The sequence below is a fragment of the Rhinoraja longicauda genome, unplaced genomic scaffold (genome assembly GCF_053455715.1).
Source record: "Rhinoraja longicauda isolate Sanriku21f unplaced genomic scaffold, sRhiLon1.1 Scf000560, whole genome shotgun sequence".
Classification (NCBI taxonomy): domain Eukaryota; kingdom Metazoa; phylum Chordata; class Chondrichthyes; order Rajiformes; family Arhynchobatidae; genus Rhinoraja; species Rhinoraja longicauda.
The window spans coordinates 603-23,188 of NW_027601776.1; the positions used below are offsets into that span (position 1 = coordinate 603).

At 43.7% G+C, this 22,586-nt stretch overlaps 1 protein-coding gene across 1 annotated transcript; it reads left to right on the plus strand.

Annotated features, from left to right (window-relative positions):
• Window positions 1-945: 945 nt before the first annotated feature.
• On the plus strand, window positions 946-19,021 carry LOC144591083 (uncharacterized). The gene is made up of 11 exons (XM_078395404.1): window positions 946-1,282; window positions 2,054-2,398; window positions 3,153-3,425; window positions 4,481-4,813; window positions 5,627-5,896; window positions 8,433-8,540; window positions 12,127-12,225; window positions 14,112-14,189; window positions 15,844-15,900; window positions 16,910-16,953; window positions 17,095-19,021. The coding sequence occupies exons 1-11, from the start codon at window positions 946-948 to the stop codon at window positions 17,161-17,163; spliced, it is 2,013 nt and encodes a 670-aa protein (XP_078251530.1). The 3' UTR covers window positions 17,164-19,021.
• Window positions 19,022-22,586: the final 3,565 nt, after the last annotated feature.

Below are 22,586 nucleotides of genomic sequence, written 5' to 3' on the forward strand. Positions count from 1 at the left end.
TTTGAAACACTCCCTGCCACATGCCGGACATTTCTCCTTCTTTCTCTCATGTTTGTATCCACAGTATTTGCACTCTATGGTTGGCTGGTATCGTTTCCCCTCATGTCTCACTGCACAGACATCTTGTTGCTGGTCCCCTACCAGGACATCAACTCTGGCCTTGGCCAGCACCAAAGCCTGGCATGCCTAAACACACTTTTCTAAGTCAAGTGAGGTTTCTCGGAGAAGTCTTTCCCGCAGCATGTCATTCCTTATGCCGCATATTATTCTATCACGTATCAGTGAATCCTTCAACTCTCTGAAACCGCAATGAGCTGCCAAGAGCTTCAGTTCTATTAAAAATGAATCAAAAGTCTCCCCTCTCTCTTGGCTCTGCATAAAGAATCTATACCTGTCGACGGTCTCGTTCCTCACGGGTTGACAATGCTTTTCGAACGCATCGAGTGCCTGCGCTAGCGTAACCTCTTGTACGTTGCCCTCCGGCGTCCGTGTCTGTATCGTTTGGTAGAGCTCTCTCCCTTGTGATCCAACTAGGTACATTAGCAGTTTCCTCATTGTCTTGTCCTCCTTCCCTTCCATGCTCAAATCAACATAGAGCTCAAACTCTTCCCTCCATTGTCTCCACTCCATTGGCAGGTCCCTTGCCTCAAAATTCATTTGCCTAGGGGGCTACAGCTGCTCCATTTTCATGATAAATCCGCCCCACTATCAATGGAAACAATGTAGGCCCCACAGTCGTCTCTCAGCAGTAATTACTCACAAACGTCATCTGCTGTCGTCCTATCGATTGATCCTGAAGCAGGCCCCGATCTGACACCATGTTTTGTTAGTGTGTTTCCTTTCTGTAACCTGCTACATTACAGCTACACAACTAATTAACAGAGGCTTTACACTCGAGTCTTGGGTTCAGCCATTTTAATTTAGGATCCGCTTGGCTACAGCCCCATGGGCAATATATCCCCGGTACTGCACCACCGGGTGCGCTATTCCCATAACAAAAACAACCTGTTTGTTTCCACATTCACAGCTGAACCGTCTGATGCAGTGACTGAGGGAGACACTGTCACCCTAACCTGCTCTGTGTCTCATGTCATTGGGTCAACGAGACTGGTTTGGATCAATGGCGATGGCAGAACTGTTGAAGAAAAGGCACTGGCCGGGAAAGAGAAATCTCTGTGTCTGGTTATACAGAAAGCTGAGAGAGGCAGTGGGAACTGGAGATGTGGTTTGTTTCATCAAGACCTGCCCCGGCTTTTTGTCCCGTACTACCAGGAGCCCAGTGGTGAGTGACTCAGGGTTTGCTCTTCATACTCAGTCATGATTGAGTTTTGATGTCGCTTATTGTTCCTGAAATTTGAGAGTTAAATATGGTCTTCTAGTTTGTGATTGGTCTTGCTCTGTTCTGAACACCGAATTCACAAATTTCAAAGAAAACTTCCCGAACCCCATTTCGCCCCTCCCCTCCTCCTCCCCCCCAACTCATTGTGCAAGCATTTATTCCACCACCCAGCTACACTATTCTTTTCCCTTCCTCTTTCCACTCATTGCCTACCCCCTTCCAATTGCACAATTTCCCTTTTACGTTCTTGCTCCACTTCCACCCATATCCCTCCCTCTTTTACTGACCTGGCAACCCTTTGTCTCCATTTCACCCCTCGCTTGTATCATTATCTCCATCTATCTACTAATCACCATTCCCCACCTGTATCCACCTATCACTCACCATGCTTTGACTCATGCCTACTTCCCTTCCCCAGCTTTCACTCTCCTATTCCATCAGTCTGAAAAAGTGTCCTGACACGAATCGTCATCAATCCATTCCCTCCACAGATGCTGCCTGACCCATTGTGTTTCTCCAGCACTTTGCGCTTGATCAACATTCCAGAATCTGCAGTTTCTTGTGTCTCCAGGGAAGGATACCCACTGGTCAGCGTGGACGGATTGCTGCAGAGGGCCTGTTTCCATGCTGTTCCATGATGATGAATTATAACGAACAACACAGTAAAGAAAAATTATTGAACAACATTTACACATTTGTTCCCTTTTCCTACAGGAAGTGGAGATTCTGTTTACTTTTTCCATCAGGGAGGCAACTTTGTGCTTAAAGGACCAAACAGTCCTGGAAATGGCTCCATTCATTGGGAATGGAGGCCACACACAGGGCAACAATCCACAAAGCGATTGGCCACTTTTCACAGAGATGATCAGCGGTGGGCCGTACGATGGAGTGATGAGTACAATCAAATACCAGGCATTTCCCAGAGGATGCGTGTGGACTGGGGTACCCTTAATCTGAGGATCCAGAAGCCCACCTTTGAACTTGCAGGACTGTTCACTTGGACTCAGACACAGCCCGGTGGGAAAATGCTGAGACAGTGGGAACTACTTGGGATCAAAGGTAATAGAGTCATAGTGTCACACAGCACTGAAACAGACCCTTTGGCCCAATTCATCCATACTGACCAACCACCCATCTAAGCTTGTTCAATTTGCCCTCATTTGACTCTTAACCCTTAACCTTTTTTTCCATGTAGCTGTTTAAATGTCTTTTAATTGTTGTTGTACCTGCATCAACCACTTCCTCTGCTCAATATTTCCATACATGTATGTTCATGGTACCACGCTCTTTGTCAAAAAATTGCCCTTCATATTAAAGAGTATATCAAATCTGTTCCGTCTCTCTTTAACATGTACTATCTAGTTTTTGATTCCCCAACCCTGGGAAAAAGACCATGTGCATTTACTATTGATATGGCTCTCATGATTTTATTCACCCCAATGTGATCACTCCTCAGTAAAAGACATCCAAGAAAAATAATCAGTCTGAAGAAGGGTCTCGACCTGTAATGTCACCTATCTATGTTCTCTAGAACTGCTGCATGACCTGCTGAAATACTCGTGCACTTTATGTCCTTTTATGTATTAACCATCATCTGCAGTTCTGTGTTTCTACTATACTAAAAAACTCACTACCTGGAAGTGTTGATGTGTGAGACTAGGGGGTTGAGGGAACAGGTGGTCACGACCTGCATGTGTTGATGCCACCACTGAGCACGGCTGCTCAGCATTCGGCTGAATGTCTGTTTGCAGAAAAAAGACAATTCTGCCCGCTGGTGGGAACTGACCCACACGTTATGTGTCTGTTTCCACAGTTGAGGCAGACTCACCGAGGCCAGTAATGGGCAGTGACATCACCCTCAGCTGTACCATCTCCAGACTCCCAGATACAGTCAGTCTTCACTGGAAAACAAGAGGCTCATCTCAGCAGAACAGGAGGAACAACATTGATCAGATCCGTCTGAATAACACCGTCTATCTGGTGGTCCAACATGTTGGAGCAGGAAATCCTAAACTGTACACATGGGAAGTGCAGGAAAATGGTTCCATTGTTCTCACTGGAGACACCAAATTTGAAGTGGATCAGGGTGAGTCCAGAGCTGCCTTGCAGCAGGTATTAAATAGATATCAAACTGTTCCACATATTGTACCGTTAGCACTGATAACACCGTGGACTTTCACTGCAGGATGCGGGCATTGCCTTTACCCTGGGACATGGTGTAAATATAAAATGGTGGCACTAAGATTGATGGAGCCACACAGGGGAACCAAGGGATTAATTTCAATTCACTTGCATGAATCAGTGAATAATATCCAGTGATGGAAAAAACATCTGCACCTCTGCATCTTTGGAAATTTTCAGTGTTTAACAAAACATAAAAATATGAACAATCCTCCGTTGGGCCTTTTTGACTGTGGAGTCGATGGTGGCCTCCCATTTAAGGTCCCTGGAGATGATGGTTCTGAGGAAATCAAATGACTCCACAGTTGTGACTGTAGTGTTGTTGATGGTGAGTGGGGAGAGGGGAGGGGGAGCTCACCTAAAGTCTACAATTAATTCCACTGTCTTAAGAGCATTGAGCTCCAGGTTGTTGCAATGTCACCAGGTTGCCAGCTGCTATGATTAGGGTGACGTGGACTTTGTGCTGAGGTATGAATGCAGGCGCAGCAGACAATGAAGAAAGCAAATGGCATATTGGCCTTCATAGCAAGATGATTTGAGTATAGGAGCAAGGAGATTCTACTGCAGTTGTACTGATGAGACCGCACCTGGACTACTGGGTGCAGTTTTGGTCTCCTAGTTTCACAAAGGACATTCTTGCTATCGAGGGTGTGCAGCGAAGGTTCACCAGGTTAATTCTTGGAATGGCGGGACTGACATATGATGAAAGAATGGATCGACTCGGCTTCTATTCAATGGAATTTAGAAGGATGAGAGGAAAATCTTATAGAAACATATAAAATTATTAAGGGATTGGGCAGGCTAGATGCAGGTAAATGGTTCCCCATGTTGGGGGAATCCAGAACCAGGGATCCCAGTTGACATCCCAGAGCCGGGGGTTTGTGCCTGTGTAAACTCAGAACATCTGTACCTCTGCATCTTTGGAAAATTTATTCTTTGTTCCCTGTCCCTCTCTTGCAGATTTACACAATAAGATGTACACAGTTTATCGGTCAATCACAGATCACAGTGAACTCGACCTGATTTGTGAAGCTTCTCCTGAGAGTGAAACTAAATGGACCTGGAGATCACATTTCCAGAATCAAGAGAAGGAAATAGCTTCCATGCACAGGTCTGAGCCGAACCATGTCAACAGAAGCTACTTTGGGAATCGACTGGAAACCACAGAGGGAAATGTGAATGGCAAGAATTTCCATGTGAGGATTGTCCCCGTGCGGTTTAAAGATGCTGGAGTTTACATATGTTCCATGGGATCTAAAAAATCTGTGACCATTGAACTAATCACAGTTACAGGTAAGAGACTGGATGTTCCTACTTTCAATAATTAGGTTACTGCCATAGAGTTTCTATTCTGAATACAGACTGCAATGTTTGCAGGAATTCCCTAGTGCGAAGAATCATTTTACCTCCAGAGCTTCCTCTTCAACTTGTTTGTATTTTGCTGAACCCAAAATGTGCCCTAAACCAACATTATTGGGAAGCACATCAAAATGTTCTTTTCATGTATTTTGCTGAAAGCACATTCCGTTTTATACATAAGAGAGTGAATATGATAAAATTTGATTCACAAAGGCGCAAATGAGCTTCTTTCTAAAATATTTTTTAAATCATTCGACTTCTCTTAACACAATCCCCAAGTTTCTTTGACCCCAAACGACACATCCTAATTTTTGAAGGCTCACTGGAGGCTTAAAGCTGAGTGTATTTTGTGGAATTTATCAATTGATATTCACCTGGATTAGTGTTGTGGCCAGCACTGTGCCCATAGACAATGATGTGGGCAGTGGTTGCTCTTTGTATAATGAGTTCAAAATTGTTGTGAATGATAATGGAAAAGACACTTGGAGAGGTGCATGGATGGGAAAAGGTGCAGAGGGATATGGGACAAATGTGGGAAAGTATTTAGATGGAGCATCTTGGTCGGCATGGACAAGTTGGGCTGAATGGACCGAATTGTTTCATGCTGTATGACTCCATGACTCTAACTCTTGTTATGCAATATAATTTTACACACTTAGAACACCAGACACTGGTGTCAAAGTACTGAGAAAAACACAACACAATCCAGACGAAACTGATTGTTTTACAATTTTCTTCTTTCCACAGTCACAACTGAACCATCTGGTGCAGTGACTGAGAGAAGAAACATTACCCTGACCTGCTCTGTGTCTCGCGTCACGGACTCAATGAGACTGGTTTGGATCAATGATGAAGGCAAAGCTGTAGAGGAGAAAAATCTCATGCAAAAAAAGCAGGAGGACAATTCTTTGCAGATGATTATTGCAAAAGCTGATGGAGTAAGAAGGAACTGGACATGTGGTTTGTTTCATCAAAGCACAGCCAAGGTTTTCATTCCATATTATCTGCCGGTGAACAGTAAGTGTCTTAGCTTCTCATCTTCGTGATCTCAACACAGAGTTCTTGTCGCTTGTTGTTAATCCTTTTTGGATAACTTTAACATTCCATGTCTTACTGCAAGTAGAGCTCAATCATAGACATTTCCTTCAAACCTCATGTCCATGCCTATAAAGTCACTTCTATTGTAAGTAATCCAGGTCTCTGAAGCACATGGGAACACATGGATCACTACTGCTGGCAGACCACTGACCAAGACCTGTGTTGGCACATTGAAGGTGATTGTGAATTTCATCATCAATGTCTGTTCTGGTTGATAAGTGTCTCCAGAGGTATGAAAACTGGTCCAGAAGTATGAAAACCAGTGTGTCACAATGAACCTTTTTGTCAGAGGTCAGCACAGTCAGGTGGGCAGCTTGGTGGTAGATCTTTGCCATAACACCCAAACTGGCCCTTAAAGATCACAAAATTCATGACGTGGGGGAGGGAATACTGATATCTTCACTTTGTCTGACCATGGTGGTGCAGTGGTAGGGTTGCTGCCTTACATCGCCAGAGACCCGGGTTCAATCCTGACGACAGGTGCTGTCTGTATGGAGTTTGTACATTCACCCCGTGACCTGCGTGGGTTTGCTCCAGGATTTCCAGTTTTTTCCCAAATTCCAAAGACGTACAGGTTTGAAGGTAAATAGGCTTGGTTTAATTGTATGTTGTCCCCAGTGTGTGTAGGATAGAGTTAGTGTGCGGGAATTGCTGGTCGGTGCGGACTCGGAGAGCCGAAGGACCTGTTTCCGCACTGTATCTCTAAACTAAACTAAACACGCCCTTTCTTCCCAATCCCACCCATCCATTAATCCCTGCCCATCATGTGGCCCCAAGCCTCGGTGAAAGACATTTTGTACAATGCTGACAGAAAGCAAAGTATTGATCCCTACAGTGGAAGATCCTGTTAACACCCAGGCACAAAGAAACAATGTGCCTGTGAAGCACAAAGTGGAAAGTATCAATGTCCCAACAGGGACACTTTAATTCATCACAGATAATGACATCATGCAATCATAGAATTGTGGAATGGTTGTAGCACAGAAGGTGGCCATTTGACCTATCATATCCATGCTGGCTCTCATCTAGAGCAACTCGCTAATTCTATCTGTTTGTACGTTCTCCCCGTGACCTGCGTGGGTTTTCTCCGAGATCTTCGGTTTCCTCCCACACTCCAAAGACGTACAGGTATGTAGGTTAATTGGCTGGGCAAATGTAAAAATTGTCCCTCGTGGGTGTAGGATAGTGTTAGTGTGCGGGGATCGCTGGGCGGCACGGACCCGGTGGGCCGAAGGGCCTGTTTCTGCGCTGTATCTCTAAATCTAAATCTAAAAATCTACCCCCTCTCCTTTTGCCATGACATTGCAGCTTTTTCATCACTATATATTTGTCCAATTCTCTCTGGAAAGCCATGATAGAACCTAGCTCCCCAACTGATGCAGGTAGTACACTTCAGACTCCAACCACTGCTGCCGAAAACGCAGGTTCTATGCTTTTCCTGTGTGGAATTAATGCACGACCAACCACCCCTACTTATGCACCAAAAACACATGAAGATGTGTCCATTGGGATTGTAAAAATAGTGTGTTCAACCTCATTGACATCAGTAGGCAATGGTTACATGCACAGTAGGCAGGTCACGGGGTGAACATACAAACTCCATACAGACAAAAATAAAAGTTTCGAGTTGAATATCCAATTTAAAATAATAATAATCAACAGGGCAGATAAGAACTGTGGAAGGAGGAACAAGTCAAAGATCCTTTCTTTGAATCTGACAACGTTTTTTCAACATGAAACATGAACTGTCTTCTTTCTCTTTCCATGGATACCGCTCAAACTGCCACGCATTTCTAACGTTTACAGTTTTTGTGCTCCTGGTAAGTGAGGATTGAAGTTCGAAGTCACCACCCACTCTGTTGTCAGCAGTGCTCATTCAACCATTGTTCCAGGCTCAGACTATGATTGACATTTGTCCACCATACAGTGGGAAGTATCACAGCTGAATCAGCTACTTTATCAGCCAACCATCCGCTCCCATCTCCTGCCTGAGGAAGTAGGCTGATTGTAACCGAGAAATAGAAACGTGTGATTGTTTACAGTCTCAAACTGATGGATAATGAGGAAAGTTGTGGCTCTCTGATCTTTCTGAGGAAGGTTAATTAATCTGGAATAAAAAGACCCAATGTACTGGAGTAACTCAACGGTTCAGGTGAAATCTCTGGAGAACATGAATAGGTGAGGTTTTGGATCGGGACCCTACTTCAGACTAAAGGGCTGTGACCCGAAATGTCACCTGCCTAACCCGCTGAGTTTCTCCACAAAGACTTTGTGTCTTTTATTGGGTAAACTATCATCTGCAGTTCCTTGTGTCTCAGTTAATCTGGATCACAAGTTAAATTCAAGACCTCTGATCTAAATTAGTCAGTGCGGTTAATGCCTTGTCATTGGAGGAGCTTTTGAATGAGGTCCATTTATTCTACAAATGTGAAATCTGTGTTTATTATTTTGACAGAGATTTACACCTTTAAATTCACCATTGTTATAATTATCGGGTGTCTGGCTCTTCTCCTCGTCTTTATACTGGCAGCGGTGTTGTGTCAAAGAAAACGCAAGGCGACAGGTAAAGTACATGAAGACATCCTTAATGCAGCACAGATTCCCCAAATTATCAATGGCAATGTTATCTTTGTTACAAAGGGAAAATAACTATTCATTTTGGATAAGAAAAGTATCTGTTTGTGCCTATGTTGAGAAATTGATTTCAGACTTTTTGTGGTCAATTAAAACATAATTTATGCAATGTGGATTGTCCAGTCTACCTGTGTTGCCATGAGGAGACTGCTGTATGACTTCAGGTGCTTTTCTCCTCATGGCAACACAGGTAGACTGGACAATCCACGTTGCATAAATAATGTTAGTGTAGTAATAGCTAATGTAGTAGCTGGTGTAATAGCTAGTGTAGTAATGTAGAAAATATGGTCTCCAATTTGCCCTCAATATGTTCCTATTTACTGAGGGATAAATATTGGCCAGGAAACCAGGAGACCAAGATATCTCCACTGCACTTTGGTGGTTCACGCTCCAAAATCTCTTGTGTCCTGAGAGGACAGAAGAGTCTCAGTTTAACAACTAATCTTTAATCTGGTGAGGCCTCCAATGCTGCAGCAATCCCACATGGCAACAGAGTGTTAGGCTCAACTGTGCTCAAATATTCAAATTTGGGGTTGTTCCTGAGGGTTTATTCTGTGTTGCTGAACACACTGATCAGACGGGTATCGGGCTATAAACAGACTATCCTTTATTGAAAGCAGTAACTTTTAAGTAAACATCAGTGCCTAGTACAACAGTTCATCAAGGTCACTGACACATGGAATACTCAGTTATTAAAGCTTCCCTCATATTTATATAAATTACAAGTTTTTCCATTAAAAAAAAATAAACCATTCCAATAACTGATCATTAGAAATATAAAATTACACATTGAATGTATTAACTGTATGTGCAATTATAAATTCAATTGCTCCTTTACTTGTCACCTTGACTTGTGGAAACTCCTTCTTCTTCTTTCGTGTCCATCAATGTTTCAAATGTTACATCACTGTCTTCGTCTGTCCTGAAAAGGACGCAAGCTTCCGGCGACAATCAGTGGGAGCCATCACTTGTACAATGGATGGTGGTGGTAGCAGAATTAGCTCAGGACACTTCCAGTTTCCAGTTCCGCGACATAGATGCTTCTGCAATGGGACCGTGAAAACTCTGCAGAACAAAGATGCATTTGTCCCCTCTCCAGATGTTTTCAACTCTGGTAGGTACCTCCACCTGTTGGCCATACCTCATTCATGGTCTCCTGTGCCTTCTCACCCATGTTCTGTCCAGCAATGGCTCTATCATGGAATCTATATTGTAACTCAAATCCATGCCCATCCTGCGCCTTCTATTCTTAACCATCAACTTCTTGAGCATCCTGTCCATGTAACACATGATCTATCCATGTAATCTGACTTCTGTCCATGTAACACATGATCTATCCATGTAATCTGACTCCTGTCCATGTAACACATGATCTATCCATGTAATCTGACTTCTGTCCATGTAACACATGATCTATCCATGTAATCTGTCTTCTGTCCATGTAACACATGATCTATCCATGTAATCTGACTCCTGTCCATGTAACACATGATCTATCCATGTAATCAGACTTCTGTCCATGTAACACATGATCTATCCATGTAATCTGACTTCTGTCATTCCCATCATTGCACCACCATTTTATTCACAATATATTTCCTGAACAACCCAAATTCTCGGATTATCAAGTAGGATTTAAACGTGCTTCTGGACTATAAATCTCAATGAGTCTTGGATTAATATCTATGACAATCCAAAAGTGTGTCACAATAAGCAAACTAAATAATGTCCCATCAACTGGAGTTAGCACAACACATTTGAAAATAAGTTGGAGAGTAGCATATCACCAAGTAATGTTGGGGAACATTAATTACACATTGTCATATTGTGTTTATCGTATTTGTGAAAAATTGAGTTTATAGAATCTCTATTGTGTTTTGTTAAATTTGTTAAATTAAATTGTATGTAAAATCATGAGGGGAATAGATAGGGTGAATGTGTAGAGTCTTTGACCCAGCATAAAATAATCAAAAATTAAAGGACATGGGTTTAAGTTGAGAGGGGGAAGTTTTAATCGGAACCTGAGTTGCAACTTTTTCACTCAGATGATGGTGGTTATATGGAACAAGCTGACAGATGAGGTTGTTGAGGCAGATATTATAACTGCATTTAAAAGACATTTAGAAGGTACATGAACCACTGGGTGGTGCCGCAATGGCTGCCTCGCCAACAGTCTGTCTCGTTATTTTCCTTTTGTTGTTTTTAGTATGTGTTAAATGTATGTTTTAGTGTTCTTTAGCTTTGTTTTATGTGGGGGGTGGAGGGGGGTGGGTTGGGGAAACTTTTAAAAATCTCTTCTCTCGACGGAGATGCGTTTTTTTTCCGCATCATATCTCCATCTGCTTTGTGGCCAAACCTCGAGGAGCCGGCGGCCTCTTGCTGGGGATCGACTTTGGGAGCTCCAACCGTGGGAGCCAGCAGGACTATGTTAATTCCCGGAATGGCGGGACTGTCATATGTTGAAAGGCTGGAGCAATTAGGCTTGTATACACTGGAATATAGAAGGATGAGGAGGGATCTTATTGGAACATATAAGATAATTAGGGGATTGGACACATTAGAGGCAGGAAACATGTTCCCAATGTTGGGGGAGTCCAGAACAAGGGGCCACAGTTTAAGAATAAGGGGTAGGCCATTTAGAACAGAGATGAGGAAGAACTTTTTCAGTCAGAGAGTGGTGAAGGTGTGGAATTCTCTGCCTCAGAAGGCAGTGGAGGCCAGTTCGTTGGATGCTTTCAAGAGAGAGCTGGATAGAGCTCTTAAGGATAGCGGAGTGAGGGGGTATGGGGAGAAGGCAGGAACGGGGTACTGATTGAGAGTGATCAGCCATGATCGCATTGAATGGCGGTGCTGGCTCGAAGGGCTGAATGGCCTACTCCTGCACCTATTGTCTATTGTCTATTGTCTATTAACATCATGGAGCTGGTGGTCCCTGTCGGGGATCGACCTTGAGGCTCCAACCGCGGGAGCCTGCGGACTTTAATATTGGTCCCTTGGTTAGGGATCGACTTCGGGAGCTCCTGGCCACTGGAGCTTCGATCGCCCCGATCGCGGGAGCTTCGACCGCCTCAACGTGGGGGCTTTGATCACCGGCTGCGGGAGCTTCGATCGGCCAGACTGCGGATGGTTCGGCTGCCCCGACCGTGGGAGAATAAAGAGTGATGAAGATTAGACTTCCATCACAGTGAGGAATGTGGGGAATCCGCTGTGGTGGATGTTTATGTTAACTTTTTTGTTGTTGTGTGTCTTGTTGCTTTTTCCAGTATGACTGTATGGTAAATCAAGTTTCATTGTACCTTAATTGGTGCACGTGACAATAAAATACCTTTGAACCTTTGGATAAGAAAGGTTAAGTTATGGGTCAATTGCAGGCAAATGGGAATAGCTTGGATGGGGCATCTTGGACAGCATGGACTAGTTGAGCCAAAGGACCCGGTTCTGTGCTGTATGACTCTATGACTCTTTGACTTTTTAAAAGCTGAAAATAATTTAAATGGTGTCCTCTCTCTAAACAGGTTTGGGAAATCAAAGACAGAAAGCTCCACGATCAAAAAGAAACACAGAAGGAGAATCTCGCCTTTATGCCAACCCTGACAAAATTCAGCAGATGGCAGGTGATGTAAAAACAAGAAGCATTAGAGAAAATTCATAATTTCTGTGTCCATTTTCTCATGCCAATTCTGTCTGCCATTAGTAATTTAAAAGTACACTTAAAACACAGAAGAATTGTGCTTTTATTTTGTTACAAACAAATCTCCTGCAAAGTCCTCCTTTAGAATTGTTGGTCTTATAAATGAGGAACATTCCTAAACTGACAGCATGGGATGGGCTGATCACACACGACTAAGATCACAATGGTGCCGTCAAACGCTTGCCCACCAAGACAGGGTAAAGTGCCTGCCTCAGAGGTTGGTGTCCGACATCCAGATGACACTATGTGTCAAGTGAAGCTGGCTGAGCTTTAATTGGGTCATCGATGTGAGACTTCACTGAGAGGTGGCTCCTGAGAACAGTGCAGGAAAATGCAGGGAGCAGCATCAGCCACTGTGTGCGGCCTTTCTCACCATTGATTCTACCAAATGTGGGTAGATTGTGGAGAACCCATCTCAAATTTAGCAGCCTTACAAGATTTGTCTCAATTTTCTATCTGCAGCACAATAGCAGGCAAGTCATAAATCCAAGCAATGGGGCCACTACAGACTTGATCAGAGTGCAGATTGAGATCAAGCAATGTTGCGTCATCGCTCTAATCCTCGTCGCTTTCTTTCTCAGTGCAACATTACACCTCACCTTCAACAGGCTTGCCTGTTCATCTACTGGAGCAATGCTCCTCTTTAACCGTCAGCACCTCTCCAGAGGAGCTGAGGTCAATGCGACCTCCGTTGTACAGCTGTGGTGCACGGAAGCAAGTTTTTACGTGATTACTTGGGACCTGAGGTCACTGTGGACTCGTTTGCTGAGACATCGGCAAATCCCAGAATCACAGAATGTTTACAGTAAGGAATGAGGCCATCCTGTTCATTGAGTCATAACCAGCTCTGTTTAAGAGCAATTAAACTGTCACTTCCCCATCCTCGCCCCAGAGCCCAAAAAAGATTTAATTTCAAATACAAATTCTATGGTAAGAAAGAATGAGCCTTACCCTGAAGAATGGAAAGTACAGGTCCTCCTTGTACAACACAACCTTCTGACAATAACGTTTATGATCAGGGCTTGGAAGCTTTGGGGGATGGGCACATTGCCTGATGTTAAGATCCTGACACAGATCCTTTACTCTGAGCCCTATCCTCACCAGAGACTTTCAAGAAGACAGAGACGTGGAATGTAGAACTGTCCAGCACAGGAACAGGCCCTTTGGTCCACAATATCTGTGTAAATTGTCCCACATATTGGCCTGGCCATGCTCAATGCTGATGCTCTAACTACCCGCCTGCTTCCTTGGTCCTACCCCTGTACTGAGCCAGCCTTCCTGTCAGTGCTGCTCCTCGGGCCCTCCCTCTGAAATGCCAGATTACCGACAGTGTCGACAGTATAACAAACTTCTTACTGAAGATCCTCAATAAACAATAGCCAGGACTAAGCCTACTGTGGTTAGGACGTGTCACATTTACCCAGGTAAAACCTGTTGAAACCTGTTCTGAGCTATTGGAATTCTAGACTGGGAAATGACCCGGCACTTTCACAATGAAGTTGATATTCATTGGTTTATTATTGTCACATGCACTAAAATAAAAGCTTTGCCTTGTGTACCATCCTAATATAGTCATAATTTAGGGAACACTGTGTTTCGATGAACTGTCCGATTGTATACACATGGTCTTACCCCACCATTAAATGTCTCTGACATACGTCTGAAACCATGTTCCTGGCCATTCTGGCAGATCTCTTTATTAATGGGGTACTTGTTTAAACACTGGATTGTTGCTTCTTTAAAATCAAACCGGAGTAATGTCTTAATTAGAAAATAATACTTAATCAGAAAATAATACTTATTTTCTAGAAGTTAATGAGACCCCAGAACCTGAGATAAGCCCTGTTGCTGAATACATGTCTGTGAATAGGAAGACAAAGCAAGAAGGTAAGTAGATGACTCAGTCAATGAATCTCTATTTGTAGAGGTGTTGTATTTGGTGAAGCAACCCATTTGTCATTTCAGTTTTGCAACAAGAATGCGAGGAAGGGAATCTCAAGCACATAAACGAATTGATCAATTCAACAGTCTCTCTTATGTCAATTCACCCCTCAGCCCCAATCATCCTCATCCAACTGCAGGTCTTACTCTGCATTGGTCAATTGACTAATGTTCACTGTACTATCATGGTCAACCGATGAATGTTGAGACATCACCATGTACAGCAAATTCACACTCCTAATTTAAAGCTGATCCAGATTAACAGCTTGGTTAGAGACTCTACAATGAATGGACAACACTTGCCCTTTCAAAAGTCACCATCCCTTTCACAAAATATCGTCTAGCATTAAATACCTCCAATTCACTTTGCCAGTAGTTCAGATTTTATTCTAAAATAACTGAAAAATTACCACAAAATTTCAGAATGGCTTGAGCATTATTAATAGATGGTGGATCGGTGATGTTTCGGATCAAGACCCTTCTTTTCTGTCTGAAGAAGGGTCACAATCCAAAACATCACCTATACATGTCCTCCAGAGATGCTGCCTGACCTGCAGAAGTACTCCAGCACTTTGTGTCCTTTTGTGTATTAACCAGCGTCTGGAGTTTTTTGTTTCTATCTCAGACGGCTTTGTTTTCGCCAGAATTTAGACCATATTTCTGATCATTCAAGTGAATCTGATGAACAACAGAGTAATCTTTCTTGAAAAATCTGAAGGGATCTTTTAATAAATCGGACATTGCTCATGTTTTAATGAGAAAAATATAAATTCATGACCTTGTTCCACCATAAATGGATCGATTGTGTTCATGTGTTGTCTTTCTGCTGACGCAACAAAAGCTTTTCACTGAATCTCGGCATATATGACAATAACCAAAACTGAACCTTAACTGATCATATCTCCCCATATCCCTTGATCCTAGTCCACATATGACTGGTCTCTAATTTGAGTTTTGCAGTCTTTTTTTCCCACTAACCTGTGGTCTTTAAATGTAATTTATGTTTCATTTATGTTTTGTGTTGCCTGAGTCAAAATCCTGTGTTGCTGCTGCAGGCAAAATTTGCATTGTACCTGCACCTCGCCATTGTTGTGAATCTGTCAATAAACTCAACTTGACTTAATTTAACGAATTCCTAAAATATACTGAATGATTTAGCTCCATCCAAATCTGTGGTAGAGAATTCAACAGTTTTTTTGTTCTCCTCATCTTAATCCTTATTATTTCTTGTCTTAAATCTATACCCCTGGTCATGGTCTCCCCCAACAGGGAACATCCTTCCTCCATACAGACTGGTCTACCTGTTGGAATTTGCTATGTTTCCATGAGAATCATTGTCATTCTTCGAAACACCACGAGCCAAATTAACCCAAAACCTCTTCGTAATTTCCACCACCCCATGAAGAAGTAAAAACAAGGAGGTTACGATAAGTGACTTTTCATGGAGGTTTTTTTTCAAACTGCTGGAGGTACTCTATGGGTCGAGCAGCATCTATGGAGGGAAAGGGATGATCAGCGTTTCATATCATGACCCTGCATTGACTTAAATCATCCCTTTTTAAATACAAATAAATCTTTTGTTTCCAACTTATTTCCACAGATACAGAGGGTAATATTCATTATGGATCCATCTCCTTCCAGCCAAAAGCAACTGGTGGTAAAATGGCTTTATTTAAATATTTTTTAATCTTTTATCACAGTGAGGATTATAGGCACTGAGTAGTCTGAGATCCTGCTGTCTTTGGCCAACTTACAACAGCATCAGGCATTCCTGGGATAAAGCCCCTCACTCTGCACATTGACGTGAAGCGGGACAGTCAGCTGAGGCTCAGTTAGTAGCCCAACCTTCTCAGGGTGGGTTCAGCCCCTCAGCCTTCTCCGAGTGTGTTCTGGCCCCCTAAACGACCGTGAGTGTGTTCTGGTCCCCTGACCTACTGTGAATGTGTTTTGGTCCCCTAACCTACTGAGTGTGTCCTGGTCCCCTAACCTACTGTGAGTGTGTCCTGGTCCCCTAACCTACTGTGAGTGTGTCCTGGTCCCCTAACCTACTGTGAGTGTGTCCTGGTCCCCTAACCTACTGTGAGTGTGTCCTGGTGCCCTAACCTACTGTGAATGTGTCCTGGTCCCCTAACCTACTGTGAATGTGTCCTGGTCCCCTAACCTACTGTGAGTGTGTCCTGGTCCCCTAACCTACTGTGAATGTGCCCTGGTCCCCTAACCTACTCTAAGTGGGTTCTGGTGCCCTTGCCTAATCTGAATGGGCACAATAGCCGCTCCAGAGATCCGACCAGTGACATCCAGGCTGCTGTTACAGCACTGTTGTACATTGTCGTTGCTGATCGGAAGTGAAACCAAGACACCATTTGTGTCATCTGAAAAACACTCTTCTCCACAACTCCTGACTGAGCCAGAAGTGAAAAGCACAGTCTTCCTTGAATTACAAAGAAGTTTTGTTCATGCTGACCATTCCTGTAGCTCACTGTAAATGTAGAGGTATGAACATACAGATGGCAGATGGGTTTTCTGGAATTCAATGTCTTGTTGATCTATTGTCAGGAAGAGTGAAATGCAGTAAGCTTTAGACTTTCATGTCCTATTTGTCGTTTCCTTTGTCAACATAATCCACCAGTGTCATATTTTAATTGTGAAGTTTGCATTTATTACAGGCAGCAGTGACAGTACACTGCCCTACAATCAAGCATCAGGCACTGTAAGTATATTGATTCTTGTTGATGAAATCCCAGATCGTACAAGTATGAATTACCACATCAAATCTGTAAAGCTGTTTACTGATCTAAACAGCAACAACAGCAACTATCTCAAATACAATTGGTATTTCTTTCTCTTTCAGAACCTTGTTACTTCAAAGGAAGATGAGTCATCTATCATCTATGCCCAAATAACAAACACAAAAACATGAATACTGTGAAGAGGGAGGAAAGTAAAGACTTAGACTTAGACAAGTGCAAAGTTGCAATTTTCGGAATTGAAATTTTTTACTGTGCACATTATCTACAATTTATATCCACACTATTTACAATTCTATCTACCCTGTGGTGAAGTGGGAAGTTGCAGCAAATCTCCAACATTTATAGCAGGAATCCACTGGACAACCAGCACAAGGATAGACCAAGCCCAGGGATATGGCCATCAAATGGTTTGTGTTCCATAGGTTTAGGTTTATTGTTCTCATGTATACCAAGGTACATTGAAACTTTGTTTTGGGGCATACTATCTGATCAGATAAAACTAGACATAAATACAATCAAGCCAAATGTAAGTACAATAGATGGTGCAAAGGACAAAATACAGAATGCAGAATGTAGTTCTCAGCATTATATTGCAAAACTTTCAGAGACAAGGACCAATGACCAAAATGATGTAAGTTGTAGAATCTCCACTGTAATCTCACCTATGGAAGGACCGCCCAGGAGCCTGATAACACAAGAGCTGTTCCTGAATCTGGGTAGTGTGCACTTTCAAGCTTCTGATTCTTTTGCATGACGGGTGCAGGGAGAAGAAGGAATGACAACAGTGGGTAAGATATTTGATTATGTTGGCGGCTTTCCCACAGCAACATGAAGTGTAGATGGAGTAAGTGGTGGGGAGTGTGGTCTGTGTGATGGCCTAGGCCACATGTGTCAACCACAAGGCCTGTGTTTGGTCTGTGTCTGGTCTGTGTGATGGCCTAGGCGATGTCCACAACTCACCACAATTTCGTGCGGTCTTGAATAGAGCTGTTCCTAAACCAAGTTGTGATTCATCTGTAGAAATTGTTGAGAATCATTGGAGGAATTGAAACAAAATCACAGGTGGTCATTCATGCAACATTAACAACTCTTTCCTAATACATTGAACCCCAGATGTCCAGTGTCAACTCTGAAAATGTGAAGATGGAACATGCCGCAAACACTGTGGAGGTGGGACAACATTGTGATTCCAGTGAAGGATCTCCTGGCCAGAAACATGAACTCTATTTTCCTTTCCTCCTGATTTGCTGATGGTTTCTACCATTGTCATTTTTATTTCAGATATCTGACAATTGCCATTCTTTTCATTTTCTCTTCCAAAGGCAATTTATTGCACAAAATTGCAGCAAGGGCTCTCCCCAATGTTTCAGGGATTGCTGTGGGATCCCCAATGTTTCAGGGATTGCTGTGCAAATTCTGTCTGCATCTGGTTACTTCAGTTCCTAATTTGGTCTTTCTCAGCTTCTCTCATCGGGCCTTGATGTTCAATAACCCTCCCTCCAGCAGTGGGGCTGGGGCATTGCAGAATATCAAGTAAATCTGCTGATGGGTGCCATATCTAGGATTTCTGCTGCAGTAGAGCTTTGTGTCGGAGGCCACAGACACTCCATGGCTAATCTTAGAACAGATGAATCATTGTGGTCTGAATCATCTGTCACTGTTAATACTGGAATAACGGCCTGTGCTTTAGATTCAGTTCCTCCACCAATTGTGGTACCAGCAAAAGCAGAAGCTGAACTGCCCCGATATCTTGTTTTAAACCCATTGCCTTGTTACAAGCTGTATAGTGATTTGTTGTTTTGTTGCATTAATGCGCCGAAGAGCAGCAAGTAAGAAGTTAATTGTTCTGCATCTGGTGTATGTGACAATTAAGCATTCTTGATATTCCATCTGAACTCACATCTTGCAGTCTTCACCAGTTTCCCCATGGTAGCTCAGTAATGCAATGTCAGTATCTTATTGCAATGTTCCTGCTCTTTCAAACCAGCCTGTGACTACCACCACCCTTCCCCCCACCTTTCAAACTGAGCAGCACCACTGCATTTAAAAAATGCTGTGAACAATATCATTACCCATTTGCAATGATTTGGAAGAAAATGAAATTCGTGCAATTAATAAAAATAACCTGCACGTATCCAAATTCTCTTAAGTCATCTGAGCAGCCAGAGGACAGTTGATCATTTGGGCAATTTGTGGAGGATGTGGTTTATCTTACACTGTGAAGCCAACACAAACCCGTGTCCTCAATAAGGATGAGTCAGTTGCTATCAAATACTTGTGTTGCATTACTGGCTGACATTTTATGGACTGAAACAAAACAGTGTTGGAAGTTGCTTGGCTGCTATACTTTCATTTTAAAGCAGTGACTATACTTCAGTGGAGGAGAGCACCAAGCAAAAGCCTATGTGTGGCCTATTCTGTAGCACAAAACCCAAGTGTTTGAAGCAGCAACCCTTAATAAAATGTTTGATGCTCTGCCCCACAAGGCCAACTTAATACACCTTTTCAGGTTTCAAAGAACTTCGGACAACTATTCTTTCTACAAAATCTTTGGTTTCGAGGCAGAATTTCACAAGAAACCTGGATTAAAAAAACAATCTCTTCTTCTTCGGCACTCCCTTGGGACTCAAAGATGGTGCACTTCCACTCCAGTTCTGTGGGATCTGAAGTAATTGGTGGAATTTGCACCCACTTCCCCAGGATGCAGAGATATAATATGAAGGCGTGCACATGTGGCAAGGCTGGACTCTTCAACAATTGTTCCACCGCTCCTGTTTTATCTCCAAACGGCCCTTGAGATAAACCACATCCTCCACAAATTGCCCAAATGATCAACTGTCCTCTGGCTGCTCAGATGACTTAAGAGAATTTGGATACGTGCAGGTTATTTTTATTAATTGCACGAATTTCATTTTCTTCCAAATCATTGCAAATGGGTAATGATATTGTTCACAGCATTTTTTAAATGCAGTGGTGCTGCTCAGTTTGAAAGGTGGGGGGAAGGGTGGTGGTAGTCACAGGCTCTACCTTCCTATCTTGGTGACCTCTTCAAGTGAACTGTTCGCCAAATATCGTTCTACCTTCCTATCTTGGTGACCTCTTCAAGTGAACTGTTCGCCAAATATCGTTCTGTAATCAAGAGTGGCATCATTTTCCCTCTGAGAAATGCTTGACTCAATCCATATTTAATATGCCTCTGAAATATAAACTATTTTTCTCAGTGGATTTTGTTCTGTTTGTCTGTGGCACATGGATGTCACTGTCAAGAACAATTTATACTACCCACCCCCAGTTGCTCCTGAGAAGATGGCACTGAGCTGCCACCATGAGCCATTGGATTTCATGCGTTGAAGGGGAAGTGTTAGCAGGTGGAAATTTCCAGGGTGGTGATACACCCGGCAATATGAACAGTTATTTCCTCTTTTTTACAGACAGTTCCAGTTAACAAAATGAGAAAGCTGCCAATGGAAATAGTTCCTCCTTGTTTGTGTAACTCTGTTGCAATCGCCCAAGCTGTAGATCTCCAGCTGCGAGAAATATTCATGGTCATATGTACATTTTTTGCTGAATATTGTTGGCCTAGATTTACTGTCACTTCTGTTGAATCATTTGCCTTCATACACACTGACAAGCTGGGGACCGTCGAATGCAGACGTTGAGCTCCCCCAGTGATTCCCTGGCTCTGCCCTGTCACTGCACTGCACCAGGAGTCCAGAGGTGGGGAAACAGAAGGCTGACAACACTGAGACTGGGGAGTCTGCTATTGGATCCAGTGGCAAACTATACCTGGAGCAGCTACACAGCTCCATTCCCTTGATCCGGAAATCTTGGTGTGAGGAACAAAGGTATGAACAAGGTAAAGTGTCTGAAGAAGAGTCTCGACCCAAAACATCACCTATTCTTTTTCTTCAAGAGATGCTGTCTGACCCGCTGAGTTACTCCAGCTTTTTGTATCTATCTACAAGTTTAACAATTTGCTTTTGCTCAGCATTTTAATTACTTCAAAGATTCTCTGATTTTATGCATGTTGTTTTCTTTTCTTTAAAAATCTTAAGAATTTTATTTTGAATTATTTCATTGCAATAAATACTTGTGAATGCCAAGGTTATTCAAAACATTGAGAAGCCGGATTTTCGTGATCTGTAACTCTTCCTCCAGACTCTCCAATGCCCCTTTAATCAAAAGGAAAACCTTCACAGGTGTGCTTAATCCTGCTTGAGGTAATATAATCTCCTCATTGACTCCTGGGAATCTCTGGTCCATGACGGCTTAAAGAGAACAAGCATTTGGCGTGGTTTTGGGATACATTGGGAACAGTGACTCAGCCAGAACCCTCTTCCACCTGGTGCCGTGACTCACAGATGGCCAGCCTGGCCAGGCCCAGGAGCAACCCAGCCAGGACATCCTCGGCCCTACCCTCTCCCCTACGCACAGTTTGTCCAAAGATGAGGATGGTGGGTGTGAAGTGCAGCCAGAAGGCAAGGAGCAGTGCCTTTATGTATTGGAACAGGGGGCTGCAACCTCACACACTCCACGTACACGTGGAACACGGACTCACACACTCCATGTACACATGGAACACGGACTCACACACTCCATGTACACGAGGAACACGGACTCACACACTCCATGTACACGTGGAACACGGACTCACACACTCCATGTACACGTGGTACACGGACTCACACACTCCATGTACACGTGGAACACGGACTCACAAACTCCATGTACACGTGGAACACGGACTCACACACTCCATGTACACGTGGAACACAGACACACACCATGTACATGTGGAACACACTCACACAGTCCATGTACACGTGGAACACGGACTCACACTCCATGTACACATGCTACACAGACTCACACACTCCATGTACACGTGGAACACAGACTCACACACTCCATGTGCACATGGAACACAGACTCTTCCAGCCCGCAACAGTGGCAGCGTGAATGCGAACTGCGAGAGAAACAGGTTGCAAGGGGCTCCTCAGACAGTGCGGTGCCGTATCCTCCACCCCAAGTCCTCAATGTAGAGGGGCAGAATCCCTGCATGGAGCGACCCCCATTGGGGGGCCTTCTCATGCCCGACCACCGCTTTGTGTCTGGGTCAGGTGGAACAGGGCGAGGGAGTGCAGGGTGTGGAGGAGGAGCCCATACAGAAGACAGTTCCCTGGGTCTCGGAGGGAGATGAAGGGTGTCGAGGAAAGACAGCTCATGTTGTGTGGGACCGGCTCGCGAGGAGGATTACGACGCCTGGGTCCAGCGAGTGCTTTCTGCTGAGCGGGGCTTTGCTCAGCCACAAGTACCCCACACGCCCGAGCCTCCCCGACACCCGGTGGGGTGGGACAAGGGCCGGCTGCTCTCACCACTGTGGCGTCGCCCTCTGCCGGCGGAGAGGGGAGTCAACGGCAACCAAGTTCCAGACTCTCAGCAGGTCAGTGAAAGGCAAGTGTTCAGCAGCAGCCTTTCAGATGTAACATTAACCAATAGATCCTTGCTGGTGCTGTCATGCTGGGAGAGGCACAAGAGACCAAAGATGCTGGAACCCTGAGTGAAAAAAACAAAGTGCTGGAGGAACTCAGTG

Coding starts and splice junctions, on each gene's coding strand:
- LOC144591083 (XM_078395404.1), top strand. CDS start 946: ATGGGCAATATATCCCCGGTACTGCACCACCGGGTGCGCTATTCCCAT. Junction 8,541..12,126: donor AAGAAAACGCAAGGCGACAG/GTAAAGTACATG, acceptor CTCTCTAAACAG/GTTTGGGAAATCAAAGACAG. Junction 12,226..14,111: donor CAAAATTCAGCAGATGGCAG/GTGATGTAAAAA, acceptor CTTATTTTCTAG/AAGTTAATGAGACCCCAGAA.